Source organism: Bacillus rossius, chromosome 1, assembly GCF_032445375.1.
Source record: "Bacillus rossius redtenbacheri isolate Brsri chromosome 1, Brsri_v3, whole genome shotgun sequence".
NCBI lineage: Eukaryota > Metazoa > Arthropoda > Insecta > Phasmatodea > Bacillidae > Bacillus > Bacillus rossius.
The window spans coordinates 42,446,772-42,463,425 of NC_086330.1; the positions used below are offsets into that span (position 1 = coordinate 42,446,772).

General features: G+C 36.0%; 1 protein-coding gene across 2 annotated transcripts in view; it reads right to left on the reverse strand.

The window, feature by feature from the left end:
• LOC134535111 (tyrosine-protein phosphatase non-receptor type 9) overlaps window positions 1-14,711 on the reverse strand; it is a 106,772-nt gene extending 92,061 nt beyond the window's left edge. Inside the window, exons 1-3 of one of the 2 annotated variants that reach the window (XM_063374045.1) lie at window positions 14,655-14,711; window positions 3,335-3,568; window positions 2,402-2,491 (exon numbers count right to left, since the gene is read on the reverse strand). In XM_063374045.1, the coding sequence (XP_063230115.1) occupies window positions 2,402-2,491; window positions 3,335-3,568; window positions 14,655-14,687 (357 nt within the window). In that variant the 5' untranslated portion in view covers window positions 14,688-14,711. Of the gene's footprint in view, window positions 1-2,401; window positions 2,492-3,334; window positions 3,569-14,143; window positions 14,580-14,654 lie in introns of those variants that run through there. The other variant, XM_063374035.1, reaches the window with a different exon arrangement.
• Between the last annotated feature and the right edge of the window lie 1,943 nt (window positions 14,712-16,654).

Here is a 16,654-nt window from a genome sequence, read left to right on the forward strand (position 1 = left end):
GAGCGACCGAAATTTCCACGAAGTTTAAATGGTTTGTCGTATGGAATGCAGTTGGTTCGAGAGTCGGTGGTTGCACTCGGCATCCCAGCTGTGCAGATGTCCTTAAATCGTATAATGGTGGTGTAGTGATCTTTTCCTTTTAAATGGCCTTTTTAAATTATTTATATTGTGCGTCGTCCTGTTCCCGTTGGCAACTGAAGGGGTGAGTCTTGAATTAAATATTTCCTTGGGTCCCTGTGGATGGTGAAGAGCTAGTAAGAAGTTATGAGATAATGAATATAATATACCTAATGGTTGTGTGAGAGAGAGGAAACCGCGTGACTTTTTGAATTAAATCGTACGAGATTCCTTTAATAAGTTCTAGAATTTTTTGGGTGATTTAATTTTTGCCGGAAATAATTTAGGCATTTTATTGTTTGCATGCTGCCCGCCACCGTAGGTTGGAGAAAAACCTGCCATGCGTGATTAGTGAGATTATTATATATAAATTTTTATAGAACTATATATTTATATTGTTGATACTTTGAGTGGTATGAAGCTTTATGAGTTGTAAGTGATTAAAATAATTGAGATCTGATAAATTATCGTCAAATATAAATTATTACTATTATATAAATTTTTTATAAATTTTTTTTATATAACTATATATATTTATATTTTTGATACTTTGAGTGGTATACGATAGCTAAAATATTTTATTCATACTCATCTGAGGCTGTCTTGTGTGATCGACGAAATTATGAAAATTTTGTCACACGAATTGTCTCTTTTATATTAAATTTTATAGAACTATATAGGCATACTGTGGGTACATTTCTATATTTAAATTATTTTTTGTTTTTGAATGTCGGGACTTGCTATAGGAGAGCTCTCGGGGTGGGATAAATGAAAATTAACAGTATTTTAAAATAAATTGTGATTGTATATAGCGTATGAAAATGGAGTAAGAGTTCACGCACTTGTTGTGGTGAACTTGTGGTGAAGCCTGTGAACCCACACTACAAAAAGAAAACTCTACCCACCTCTATTAAAGTTTTTGTCTTGTACCTGAATTTTGAGATTTTAAGTTTACTTTGATTGTTGTAGTAAAGCTTTTTGTATTTGAGTGCTGTTGAGAGGCGCATATTAGTAGTTGTTTGCAAAATAATTAAAATATATTCATACCACTGAGCTCTGCTCTTTGTTTTGTTTAACGTAACCTTTTCTTTCCCTTTGATTTAGTACCCTTGGGCCAATTGTTAGGCCAGGTTCTCCCTGCTGTAAGGGTAATAGGTAGAGAAGGGTTACAGCAGTAAGTGTGTGTTTTGGAGTCAGTGAAGATGTTTTGTGCAACCTACTTGTATTTTCGACATGTAGTGTTTTTGTGATTGGAAGATGGCGGCTATTGTGACTTGTGATTTTTCATAAAGGATAAATAAAAAACTTTTAAATCAGTTCGAGCCCAAGTGACCTTATTTCAGGAATCAATCATCGACACAATTGTCATTTTGGAAATTAAATATATTTTTCAGCACCCCAATAATTTCTTCAAGTGTTCATGAATGTCCTGACTTATGTTGAGCTGGATAGAGATCTGGAGTGTGACAGTGTTATTGCTATAAGTACAAGCAGTTAACATAAATTTCCAAAATCCAACATTCCAAACTTAATAGCTATACATTTGTGACAAAAATCATCTAAAAAATTACAGTAACTCTAAAAATGTACTATAGTTACTCGTGTATGAGACGAGAATGTGTCGCAGGATTTCAGATTTTAAAGCTACAACTTGTCTCATAACAGTTTGTTTTGCATGTCTGTATTTAAACCACTGTTGCATGGAGTCTATAGACTAGCCAGTGCTTATGCTGCTATTGCAGGAAGAAGAATGGAAAGAACTATTTTTACAATGAATTGACTAGCATGAGCTTGTTTTATTTACTTCTGTATTCACACTTAAAACATCACTCTGGCATTGTTGTTCTGTATTTGTCACACTTAAATTTATGATACAGTCACTTTTATAAACAGGGTAATTTTAACATAACTTCCCTTTTTTTGTTTGTAAAACGGCTCGTCTCTAAGTTCCAAACAGATCCTGCACCTCATCCTTGTGCTACAGCACAGTGAGCTTTCCCCATCCGCCACGAGTACCAAGTCCTAGATTCTCATCCAAGAGTGAGCTAAATGAAAGAAAGTCTATTTTACAGCTCACATAATCTCTTCGTAAGATGCCACCCAAAAATGTTCAGCCTGCATGTGGATAAGCAAGGATGTGCAGCTTCCATGTCCAAGACCAAGTGGCCTCACGTCTAATATAAAGGGCAAATATATTTTCCAATTTTAAATAATAAAAACTGAACTAGTCTTGTATGCTGTGACATCTTATATTATGACGAAAACTACGTAAGGTACAACTTACTTGTAAAGTAGTCTGATGGGAAGACACTTGAGAAGAGTGCATGCGAGCAGTGAAGACAGCAATTGCTGCACCACTGGCATCACGTGTTGGCTAGACATAACAGAGATTAATGCAAAACTACTCATAACTAACATTACCTATATGACTTTAAATTGAAGTATAAATATTTCAAAATAATACAGTCTTTGTAACTTTGTAACAAATCAAAACTTTTTAATAACTTGTAACTTTTTTTTTTTACTAATAAAGATTTCGGGTGTCATTAGCTAAAACCTTCAAAAGAAGCAATTTCAGTTTAAAATGTTGATCATATAGATTTTTATGTTTTCAGATGTAAAATTTAGGGTATAAATGTTCTTGAAAAAATATAACAATGCTTCATATAAATTTTTCTTCTCAATGAATACATATATATTAACTACACTGTGGTCACAATTCACACAAAGGTTGGTTATCATTATTTACGGTATTATAATATGCAAGTCCCAAAACAAATAGTAAAAAAAAATACTGGTAAAAACACATGGTTATTACACATTTAATTGACAAGTAAAATTACACATAATGTATATCATAAGCAAAAGGCTGTGCAATGAAAATCAGTTAATAATGCAAGCGCATGACAGTTATAGGAAACCAATATGTAAATACTTAAGTTTATGTAACGTAAAACTTAAGATGGTAGGCAGGCGAACGGAAAGAGGGAAGCAAACCTTCCTTATGAGGACAGGGGGAGAGTGGAATCAGCTGGAGGAACGAATGCTGGGGGTGAGTGATGCAAGGGATCTGAGGATGGAAGGGAAGGGGAGTGGGGGAGGAGTAAGAGAAAGAAGAGGACTCCTTGCCATCAGGTGAAAGCTCAGTTGGAAGTGTAAATCAATGAATTAACAATCAATCAATCAAACAGAACTAAGGTTCTCTTGGAACACCTACCAGTATCGTGAACTTCCCAGTGTCAAGCTCGCTTTTGAGGGGCTCGGTACTGGGGTCAAAGGTCACCAAGCCTTCTCTGCGTCTGGTGGACTCGTGCTGTTCATAGAGCGCCACTGCACGTCCCACATCAAACTTCCGCGCGGCCAGGAATTTTATGGCAGTGCCCCATGAAACTGGCCCCGCACTTCGACGCCTCCGCAAGCGATTCACTATGTCAATGAACTGTTTTGTAGCCTGCAAGCAAATTTTCATGCAAATCAATTCTAAGAATTTGTAAATAACTATATAATTTTAAAAAATGTTGGAATTTTTTTTTTTAACAGCTGCATATAATTATTATAAGCCCAAACAATTTCAGCAGTCTTTATTTAAGAAAATTCCAAATTTTTATTAAAATGCTAATGTTTAAAATATAGAGTTACCATCAAACACCAATAATTATTGGTAAATAGGTTAACAACTAAAAATGTACTGAATGTGTTTGAGGGAACAAATGAAACAACTAGATGGATGTAAATATTTTGAGGCATCGATGGTCAGCTAAGTAGATAGTTGAAGGAAAATACCAGTATTGTGAATCATAAACATAGATAAAAACTAGAATATGTGAAGCTGATCATGTGCTGAAGAAATAATCCCCTCCCCTTGCGGACCTGCTACACCTCGGTACCCCGCCTGAGTGCATGCCAAAGGAGATAAGCACCACCTCATGGCTCCTACTATAAAGGAAATGCACCTCAAAAGTGTTAACTCATTCTCATGGAGCAATGACCTAATGGAGCCATGGTGAACATTCCAAATGGGCAGCTGGGACTTACTGATGAGTGGTACAATGTTCACTGAGTTCGTGAGATTTGACTCCTGAGAGATTGTGAGTTTAGTTTCAAACGAGTGAGAAAAGGTTAACTCTGGACCATTTTCTGTAAAAAAAAATTTTAAACACACTTTTACTTAATTCCTGACATATTTTCCAATCATTCTCTAATAGGACATTGCGATGCTTCAAGTAGTTTACAGTTTTAACGGTTTGTTACATTATGTAAGATAAGTTAAAAATAACTCTGGATGGTTGGTTAAGTAGGGTTAGCTAATTAAACATACTGTGAAATTGTGTGAACAGCTTAAAGTACAGAATAATAGGGTGGATGGTTGGTTAGATTAATTGGATTAATTATCTGTACTTATCACTAACCTAACTAACCATTCACATGATTTAACAGTATTTTTAATGCAGTAAATGTAACATAACCACTCATTGAAATGGCAAATTCCAGACAAACTATTTGAAGTATTGAAATACCCTCTTACAGAATGACTGAAAACCATGTTAGAAGGTAAGAAAATGTATTTTAGAAATTTTTTTCATGGTAAAGTTAATTTTCTCCAGAATTACGAAGAAATACAGTGCATTGATGATGTAAGGAATGGATGGTGTTGGCACGGTGAGTGTGTGTGGAAATGAGACAGACACACACACACATATATAAATGAATTTATGTTTGTTTGTCCCTTATGTGTTCCTAAACTATTCATCCGATTACAATGAAACTTTGCCCACTTGACCTTTGAAACACAAGAACGATCACTGTCATTTTGATAAGCCAATCCTTAAAGAAGGATTTAATTATTCTTGATGATATTTCACTATTTCATCGTTAACACATTGTTCATCTGATCTCCATGAAAATTTGCACAATTGACCTTAGAAACACTAGGTGAAAAACGTATAATAGGTGGTGCGCGAGTCATATTGGATAATTACCAGTAAATATTTTATGACAGTTCCTCTTTTCGATGATCCTAATAATAATGGTGGTGTGCGAGTAGTATCCATGGAGGTATTATTAGTCTACGGAGTGGGTGTCTGTTCTGAAGTTTCAACTGGTTAGCAATTGGATAGCAAAACAAATTGTAGCTGTATAAATGCTAATCTTTACATATAAAAATGAATGTTTGTTTGTTGTTTTTCTCGTAATACTACTCATGTGACTGCAATGAAACTTTGTTACGTGCATGCCCGTGAAGGTTCCTGAATTAGTACAACCATTTTACAACAGAAGGCACGTGAATCATTTCAACACTTAATTTAGCGGCAGTTTGTGCGTTTTTGGTGAATTGAATTGAATTAAATATAAAAGAAAGATAGAGAGAGATAGCAAGATATAGAGATATAGAGTGATAAAGAGATAGAGGGAGTTTAGAGGCAAAGTAAATAAGATAGATAGATAAGGAGATATATAGATATAGGTATATAGAGGAGAGATAGAGAGTTATAGAGGAATATAGAGAGATAAATAGACAGATAATTAGAGAGAGAGAGAGAGAGAGAGAGATGAAGAGATGCTTTGTATATGTGTACCTGCTTCAAACAAATTAGAAAAAAAAATTGAATGAGGCACTGCAATGCATGCCGGGCATTCGCTAGTGTATGATAGCTTGAGGTGGCCCATGCCTTTGACGTCGACCTAAGTGTCTCCTCGGCTCCTTCAGGCCGTTATGCCTCGTCAACGTTCTCTCTTGCATTACTAGTGCAACCTAAAAGCAGTGTCTACAAACAGGGATGCACCCGCGTGCACCCTGGAATGTCCAAAGGCGATCTTGTGTCTTGTAAATAACTTCTAATATCCTATATTTATTGTCACTATGTTCCATTGTAAATATTCTCGAGTGTCTATGGTTTTTGTTAATAATTTATAATGTCCTTTTCTTTTTAATACTTTGAAATTAGAGAGTTCTGTATATATTTTTAAGTGCTTATGCTGTGTCATTATCATGTAGATCGGCAAGCCTGGCCCGCCGCGCGAGTCGCGTTTTCCCCGCCGGCCTGCTTCCCCTTCCCCTCCTCGGCGCGCGGACGGTGGAGAGTCAGTCGTCTGCTGGGAGTCGCACGGGGCAGACCTGCTTCGCTCCGCTCCGCGAGAGGTAGTACGGGGTCCGGGTCGCAGCGTGGATGAAACGTTCGTCTACCGACGTGGTCGTCCAGGCTGTGACAGGATTCCTCGCGATAAACCTCGTTAACAAGATTGCGTCGTCGTAACTCCGCAATTCACTCTGCTCGAGACGCACGCCGTGCACGTCTGGACCTTCCTACTCTCTTAATCTGTATATATCGTTATAGAGTCGTCTACGCATACGTCACGAGTCGCGTACGTGCTACGAAGCACCGCTGAACTTTCGTAACAGGTACAATTTGCTACGGGACCGCATTCACTGTTATGCCGGTTCTCATTTTGTCTCCAAGTGTTTGTTTCCCGGAGTCCGGGTTGCGGCATAGGAGGACGTTCATTTCGCGACGTGCCGGCCAGGCTGCGACAGGATTCTTCACGGAATAAAGGAGCTCGTGAAAACGAACAGCATCGTATTATCCTTGTTACCATCTACCATTCCTTCCACATACACAAACTTCCCTCCTGGTCCCTTATTTTCCAGTCCCGGCCACGTTGGCCTGAACTCCACTCCCTCTCCGACGAGAGCTACGGGGGCAAATCAGGACAGTTCACCACAGGGAATTAGGGACCATAGGCCGAGGGACGTCACCTTGTTTACTTACTGTCTAAAGACTTTTGACTGACATTTATTTCTGTTGTATAGAAATAAATAGAAGATTTTTTTACTATTTGGAGTTTTTATAGTGCAGGAGTGTAAATGTATATTATATTTTTGAAAATAAATTATGAGTAATTAAATAATATTCTCCTTAAGTGAAACATAAAAAACCTTTTTTTTTTAATTTTAAAATTAAATTGATATTGTGTTACAACATGGATGTCTCGCTTAATAGGATCTGAAATAATTTGTTATATGACTTAAAAAACGTGACTTTTGTTGACCAAATCTGAAACAATTACTAGACGATTTATGTGATTTGCTAGCATTACTGATAACAGATACCTAATGGATTTACTTGCTATACAGATATGAAAACATTTGTGTAAGGCAGGAGGAAATGAGGAAACCTGTCTGCAGGCTGAATGATAGCGGGCTGACAGGAGAGAAGACATTTTAATGAAAGTGTTTCTGTTCAAGAGAATGGGAAATAACTGCCTGTAGCAAGATAGTATTTATGATAAAAACGCACCACATCCTCTTCCCACAAACTGCAAGTTGTCTGACTTATCACACTGTGTGTCTGTGGAACAGCACAATAACTACTTGCCAACATATCTCCAGAGTCAGATCATGTCTACATGATGAAATGGTTGTTAAAATACAAGCATGACAAATATATTCAAATATTTAATAACTTAGCAACCAAAGTTCTGTTGATACATATTCCTTAACCGATAGTTTTTTTAACAAATGCAAGAAGAAAAAAATTATATTCCTGAAAACATTTGTCTGTTTTTCTGCAATATATCTATAGTAAAAATAAAAATGTACTGCAAGTAAAATTCAAAGAAAATTTTTTAATGGATTGTAAATTAAAATATTTGTTGAAAATGGCTATCAAACTCCATCGAAGAAGTAACTACATTTAGGAGATTTAACTTATCACATATTTCCTTTTGAATGTTTATTCCAGTTAAACTAAACATTTGGAAACAACATATGCCAGAATGCATGTAAATAACAGAACAAATTATAGCTCAAACATAGGCTGGCTTATACATGTTTCAACTGATTGAGAGAAAATACTGCTAACAGAAATCCTAACCTGTTAATTGGGTTAGCCATTTGTTTCATAAATGAGTGCTATATGGTCTTGCAAATATTTCAACAGCGACAATTTAAAATGTGAATAAACTTAAATGTGGACTTGTTAAATGAAACATAGGCCTACAATTTAATTTAGACATGTTTTCCACAGTAAATAATTACATAGTGTTTACAAAATTTCATATAAATATGGTAAAATTCTAATTTTTGACTTTTCTGGAAATTAATAATAAAATTGGGAATATATATATATATATATATATTTATTTATTTTAATACTAGAGACGTTCTTGTATTTACCCTCAAAACAGTGTTGATAAAATCCTGCTGGTTTGTGAGAAATCACCATTTATAGATTACATTACAATACCTGTGTATTGATAAGGCCTTCGCAAATTTTTGATTCCAGTGTGTGTCTGTGTTTATGTTTTGGAGAACTTTAGTCAAAAAGTGAGAATGGTCGATTAGGTTAGGTTAGCTACATTAAAAATACTTTTAAATATTGTGGACAGTTGGTTAAATTAGTACAGATACATTAAAAATACTGTAAAATATGTTTAATGGTTGCTTCGGAATTACCAATTTAAGATGTAGCTATCCTGACCTAACACACCATTCACATGATTTCACAGTATTTTTTATGTAGCTAACCTATCCTAATCAACAGACCATACTTTTTTTGATGTATTTTAAATGTTTCTGGACTATTCTCTAATTTCTCCATCACTTAAGTCTATTAAAGACGAAATGGACATATTTTATGAGCATTTTTAACCACTACTAAAGTTTCTTGTGTGAGCTGCAAACTACAGTAACCTTAGGAAACTTCAGGCCTCGCAGTGGTATTATGTGAACTAATTGCTACGCTACATTGAAATTCCTAAGCAACCATTAAAAATATTTTACAGTATTTTTAATGTAGCTATATTAACCTAACCATTCATTAACAATACTTTAAAGTATTTTTAATAGAGCTAACTTAAACGTAAACAACCATTGTCACGCTGTAACAAATTTATAATATTTATACAGAGCATGCACAAACACAGCCTCGGATCGGAATGTTATGACTGTTAGGTTTACTAATTCTGTTTTTCTCCTTGTATAAGAACGTTAATAAAAAAAGGCAATGGCTGCATCAATGCATAGTAGCATAGGCGTACCCAGGAATTTTTTTCGGGGGGTGTTCTTCCAGATTTTTAAGAAAAACTGCATAAACACCAAAAATAAATTATTTCTTGAGTAAATAAAAAGAATAGTCTCAAATTTAATTTTTTAACCTGAGCTATTGTTGATACGTAATTTGTACGTAATTTTTCTTTCAATTAACTTAAGTAAGTTCACATTACAATATTAATATACCTACAAAAAACCCCAAAAAGATATATGTGTATAAATATATATATAAATAATTAGTTAACCTAATGAATTTACGTACCCACTTTACAAACTTATTCCTAATAAGTTGACAGCATGACAATAGAATAATTGCTGTATAATTTGATTGTAAGGGTGTTAGCAAATAAAGCAGAATTACAATAGCCCGTCCATCCGTCATCCGTCTGTCAATTACCTACGTGACCTGCACCCAATGAGATGGACCGAAAAATGTCATCCACTCGTCCGTCTAAAGCTTGGTAACTTTATACTTTTGACGGGTGAACAGATAAAAAACTATAACCTCCTAATGTCTTCTAGGTGTTTGCAAATAAAATATTATATTAAAATGTATTAAAGTTTGTTTAATTGTTAGCTGATTCCAAAATCATTTCTTAGCTTACGTTTAGACACATTTCGAAAGCTCTTTTTTGAAACAAAAATTGTCTAAGTCACGGAAGTGTCATAATTACGTATGGTAACTCTGGAAATGTGAAAATACATACCGAAAATAAAAACTCTGAGTTTAATGAGTTTCAAGTACTTACTTTACATAATTGTTTAAGTAATTTAATTACATATAATTTTTTCCCCCCCAAATTAAGTTTTCTCAACAGTTGTCAGCATTGGCATGGAGAAATATTATGACCGTCGAGCGGAGTGTTGTAAATCGCCAGCCGACCTCCGTAGCGTAGTCGGATGCACACCGGCTTATAGTGAGAGAGGTTCTGGGTTCGAGTCCCGGGTAAGGCATGGGAGCAAAATTAAGACTTATTTCAAAATATACACTGCTATAAAAGATGATGAAAAAGAATAATGAAATTGATATTTCTGGCTAAACGTATACCGCTCAAGGCCAAAATTCAAGCAGTGAAGTGAAGTGAAGTGAAGTGAAGTGAAGTGAAGTGAAGTGAAGTGAAGTGAAGTGAAGTTGTATATCGCTTGGCGGCTGACGGACGAACGGATGACGGACAGATGTGACGGGCTGTTGTAATTCAGGCTTTACAATTATTCATGTGTAGCAAAACAGAATTAAATCTTTATTTATAAAAATCTCATGTCACAATGTTTGTCCGGGCTAATTTCCGAAACAACTGCATTGATTTTAATGAAATTTCGCACGAATATTTGTAACTTTGTCCAACTTTATATATAGGCTACATTTTATTTCAATTAATGGCAGCGTTTTCCTAAAATCAGCTCCCAGGGGTGGTTAAGCACTGGTAACAGTGGGTACTCCATCTCCATGAAAACGGGATTTTGCATTGTTTATGCCTTCTGCGTCTTCATGGCAACGAGCATTGCTTTGATTTTTTTTCCATTCGAGGTGCGGCAGTGCGTTCCCACAAGGAGGGGCATGTATAATGAGCGGCGCAAGAGTTCTGCCTGTAGACTGCCGTAGCGAAGTACGGATACATCAGTTGTACGTTGCGTGCTCGAGAATCGGGAAACCATCGGTGCTACTCGTTTTCTCTCCGGTATATTACAAAGCATTGTAATAAATTTTTGTCGAAATTAATTGCATTTTATTTTATTTATTATTACTGTAAATGGGATATTTAGTCTCATTTTTTCCCCATTAGTATAGCAGTGCGAAGCTGGGTTGGGCAGCTAGTAATTATATATAGGATATATATTAAATTATATTGTTCTATTACAATATTCGCTAAAAACACCTACACATTGAGTTGAGGCCATTAAGCTACTGACTCAAACACAACTTCACACCACCTTGCACTCAACGAGGTCCCTTTCATCTGAGGCGAGAAATTTACATTTCAGCTTTTCAATGTTTGTAACAGTTGTTTAAAATTACGCACCTTGCGATAATCAAACTTTTTTCTTCGTGTTATACGTACAGATGTGCAGTATTTAAATGAAAGTACCTGACTTGACAAAACGACCAAAAAATGTCCCATTCCCCCCCCCCCCCCCCCCCACGTTTTAATAGTTTTATAGAGTTTTGTATGAAATTAGGTCGCAATCACTACTGTTACTCAATGCCCAATTCTACTAAGCAAATCTAAAACATAATCAAAGTAGAGTTGAACTGATTATTCCATAGACCTATCACCGCAATTTGAGAATTTAGATTGACCTATCATGAACCAACCACTGCTATTCAAATTTGTTTACGTTTACTTACCAATTGGGCTGTGTGGTAACGTTATTTCTCTTGTCGCTCTATGTTTAGAAATTGAGCTCGAATGACATGAGTGTTCATAATTTTCTTGCCTTATTTTGGGGGGGTTTGAACCCCCAAAACACCCCCCCTGGGTACGCCTATGCATAGTAGGTATTATAATCTAAGCTATACAGTGATTCCTCAGAAACCAGTAGGAATATTTCAGGGTAAATAGAGGAATGTCTAAAGTTTACAAAAAAGTATTTTCAGAATTTTATTACTAATTTCGGAAAAAGCAGCGATGTAATAATATTACCGCAAAATTATACGAAAATGGCTGTTTACAATATAAATAATTCAAATAAATAGTGGTTAGAATTCATGTCTATTAGCTTGTTTGGTCCAGCTAAAAAAAAAAAAAAAAAAAAAACTACTTATGAGATGTAACATTTTTTAATCATTACAAGGTAGGGTCTTTTGAAAACTTATAAAACACTAGGATGGATATCATTAAAAAATTACACCCTTAAAACAGTGAAAAAAAAGTATTGTTACGAACGTTAGCAAGGCCACGTTAAGCGCAAGTGCAGAGCTAGCTGGGCTGCATCACATTCCGCCGTAACATGAGATGTGCCGTGCGCACCTAAGTCGCCGCTTTATCTCCCTCCAGCCCTCCGCTCCCCCCAAGCGGCAATGTTAGTTTGACATCCGCAAACCTGCCAGCTGCAGAGTTACGCGAGCCGCCGACACGTGTTTTCGAGAGATTTCTGCTGTCGGGACGGCTCGGAATGACGCGACTGGCCCCGGCCGCTCTCGTGAGTTCTGGAATTGCGCCGGGGCCTATATATATGCCCGAGGACGTCAGGACAGGAGTCAGTGGAGTTCAGAGAGAGAGTTCAGGCGGCAGTCTTCCCGCGGCAGAGCTTCCGGGGCGATAGTGCCGTGGGTGCGGCAGAGTGGTGAAGTCCTTGGACGAAGGTTCCAGGGCAGGGAGTGAGTGAGTGAGTGGAGTCGGGAGTTTTCCCGCGGCAAAGTTTCCGGGCGATAGTGTCGCGGGCGTGGCGGAGTTCCAAGCGAAGTTCCGAGTGAGGCGTCGAGTGGGATCTCGGCGAAGGGGAAGTGCGACGGCGGCGGTGGAGTGCGGCGACGGAGGACCACGAGGGGTGCTGCGGCGAGAGTTGCGCCAGAGGTGCGGCCCAGCGAGGCGTGTGGATTGTGAGAAACAAGTGACTGGAGGAAGCAACATTTTTTGTTAAGTACAATTGATTAATTGTCATTTTTAGATGATTAGCTAGTAATGTAAATAGTGGCAATAAATAAAACTGTGTGTGATAAAAATCTTTAATTGGGCTATCCTTTACGAACCCGCAGTAAATCGTAACAGTACCTATATTTAATTTTTAAATTAAAATTACTGAATATAACCAAGCAAGAACTTAGAAATTAGTATAAAAAAGCATACCTACAAAAGAAATCACATTTATTTTCAATTTTCCAAAATTATAACCTTATGAAGCAAAAAGGAAGTTTAGTTTTTATAAAGGAAAGATAATAGTTACAGGGGTATGTTCAAATTAACTTATGCTGGAAGTACAACCTTTTGTCATGTGTAATTTGTATAGATGATTTTAGTAAGCCTGTATGTCTCTGAACAAGTAAAAAAGAGTTAAGTACTTTTATAGATTAATGCTACGATTATTACTGAATATACTTAAGCAAGAGGTGTGAAATATTACATTATACATTAAAACAAGTATCTAGGCATAGCTTTGTTTATATTATAGCTCTATGGGAGTAAAAAGAAGTATAACTTTTGTTGGGGGAGAAATACTAATTGCAGAGACTGATACATAATTTTTGAAATAGTTTTGGATCCACTCACTAGTCAGTAGCATTTATAATTACATCACATTTATAATACATTACAAACATAGCTCCATTGATTGTGAGAAATAAAGCATAATCTATTATCAGGAAAAATAACCCGTGAAAAATTAGTTCATTTTATTTTAGTCACATATTTTGCGGTATGGCATACCAAAATACTGCATCTCCTAATTTATACATAAAGTGTCTTTTTATTATTAAAAACCAGTACTAAGTGATTTTTTTTCACAGTAATTGTCTTCTTAACAATTATTTTTTTAGTAGTTCAATTATCACATTAAAGATATCACTTTGGCCTTGAACCTCCAACCAAGAGTTGGTTTTAGCTAGTAGTTATGGGGTCACCCAACAGATAGCATCACACAACTTCAGATGCCACTGTAAGTCACATTTCTTCATCTCCCTCCTAGTTCTATGAGCAATACTCCAAGTTCACTACTATGGAAGAAAAGATTTTAATGTTATTAAAAATTATTTGGCATAATACACTACCTCTCAAAATGTTACCCCAGTATGCTTTTGTTGTGAATGAAACATCCACTGACTTAAATTTTAATTGCATATTCTGCTTTACTTCATTTAGTTTTAAACTGATCACATCCTTTTTTTTTAATGTTGCAATATTAGTACTAACATAAAATTTGCACGAACAAATCCATGAGTGTAAAACTAGCAATTAATTAAACATATTTGATTGTTTTTTACTAACCGGATTCACTCAAAGCCCTTTTTTTTATAACTAAATGACAATAGAATGACCTCACCTTTATTTTATGGTAGAAAGAGAGTTGCCAAGTAATCAAACTAGTTTCAAACAAATACATGTGTATTAATTGGAAATAAACGCTACGCACAGTTGAATTAATAGGTAAGTTATTATACACACTAAAATTTTAACTCATAATCCTGTTTTATAATAACCTTAAAGTGTAAGACTACACCCTATATTGAAAACAAAACAAACGCAATTTTACCTAATAGAGGTTCAAAAACGCTTTCTTTATGCAAAAATTCATCGTAATAGTAGTGAATTCAAAATAACACAAGGGCTTAACAACGATAAGAACAAGAAAACATGCCAGTGACAGATGCTTTGACGTTAGTGGGTAGTGTTGACAGGACGTGACGTTACTTGCATGACGTCTAATATACGAAGTATAGATTACGCAAATCGTTATAACATAACCTCCACTCAAATTTCTGTATACAAATCCACAAATAATAAACTAACAGCATAAGCTACTTAAAAATACAATTTAAATGCCATTTCAGTACCTGCTCTTGATCCGCCGTCAAAGTACCAGCCATCTTTTGGCTACTGTTATCACCAGTGATGTCAACAATTAAACTGAATAATATATCTGAAATAATATTAATTCAATAGGGGAATCACCCGAAACATTTCGTTAAAAAAATATATATTTATAATTAATATATTTAATATTATTTTTATTTAATTTTATTTTTAACCAACTTACCAAAATAAACTTTGTGGCGGGAATTCAAACAATTTAAAAGAGAGTACCAGATGGGACTGTATTCTACTTCACGATACCAATGAAATAAAACGTCAAAATATCTCACTTTCAAAAAATTAAATATTGGTATCACAAAATACTCTACCGGGTGGGACTGTAGTCTACTATTATGGAAAAATGTCTCTGTTTCACCAGATGACATACTGGTAACGCTAAGAACCTAGATCTGGTAGAATTCAAGTCTGTTTTCCGATAACCTAAATCTATAATTTACCTAAATGAAATACGTGAAAATGACTGCATCTACATTCTCTGATCATAAATTTCCATGCTTATACATCATAATTGCTTCAGCACAGCCTTTTTGATGACTTTACCAATATCCCTACTAAATCACAATGTTAATGTTTATTACTTTTTGAAATGAAACTTCTTTGCTGAGGATGCAACAATTTTCACTCGTTACAAAAATTCAGATAGCATGAGGGAAAATATGTACGTGGTGGGACAACCGGTAGAGGAGATGGCAGGGAAAGGTAAAAATGACGCAGCATACTTCCATGCTTCCACTCTGGCACATTTGCACACTTATGCTCTTGAAATCTTGCACACTCGCGCAATCAAAAAAATCGTGTCTTCGTGTTCTTGTGCTCTCACGCACTTTCATATGCGCAGTTTTTTCTTGGGGGTAGCGCGTCGAGTTATCCTCACTCCAAGGCCATTGGTGCAGTTGGTGATCGCTGGAGCAGCTTTGAAAGGGTCTCCATGTGGTGGCATGAGGATCAGATTTAACCATACAATGCTGTAGGGATAGGTAGGTCGCAGCGGTAGGGACCCACCTGCGCCTGACGTCACCCTGACTTAAAGGAAGTATTTGGGCAGAGGGCAACACAACATGGTTTGAGGTTATTGTTGTGCACTATGCCAAGGGCCATATCCGCAAGAAAATATTGTTCTTTTATGTATAATTTATTATAATAACTTGTGTAAATCAGTATTGTTAAACAGTGTTATGTGAGTATTGTTTTAGCTATGTAATTAAATATTTTTGTTGGTATAATACTTTTCACACTTTAGTTTGACATGGGTAATTATTTTTAATGCATTATTATTTAGCTAAATCACACATTGTATTATAGTTATGAGCCCACGAGCACGTAAATATGTTAAGTTCACCTATAGGGCGTAAATATTTCTCGATCAGAGTGTAGCTGTAGGCGACTGTAGCTTAATAAAGTAGCATTGAGCTCGGTCTGGTTCGTATGCCATGCTGTCACTTTCACATATCAGAAACCTACCTCAGTTAAGCTTCATAAACTACCTAATTATCAGTAAGCTTCACGTTTAATTGTACTTTGCACACTTTTTTTTAAATATACAAAAAAAATTGTAGTTTTTTTTTATTTAAAAAATCTACATTTTATTTATCCGTGTGGAAAAGAATCATTTCATTTGAGATCATATCCATATCCTACTATTCTCAATTATTATCTAGACGAATGTGGCATGACCATGAGAAGAATAAAGAAACACAATAGGAAAGAGTGACCTAAGAAGTGGTACTGACAGAGAACAAGATTCACATAGTGCCTGGCATGTTCAAACTGAGCCCACACACGTGCATACATATGGCAAGCCAGACACAAGCCGAGCCGATGGTTCTGCACAATGGAGCCCGGCTGTTTGCAACACACCCCCGTGTATAAATTTCATTTTCCGGAGGCTAAGCCGATCCAGCCTTGTACAAGTATGGCCCGCTTAAGCCTGACATAGGTAAAACCACCATCATCATCATCA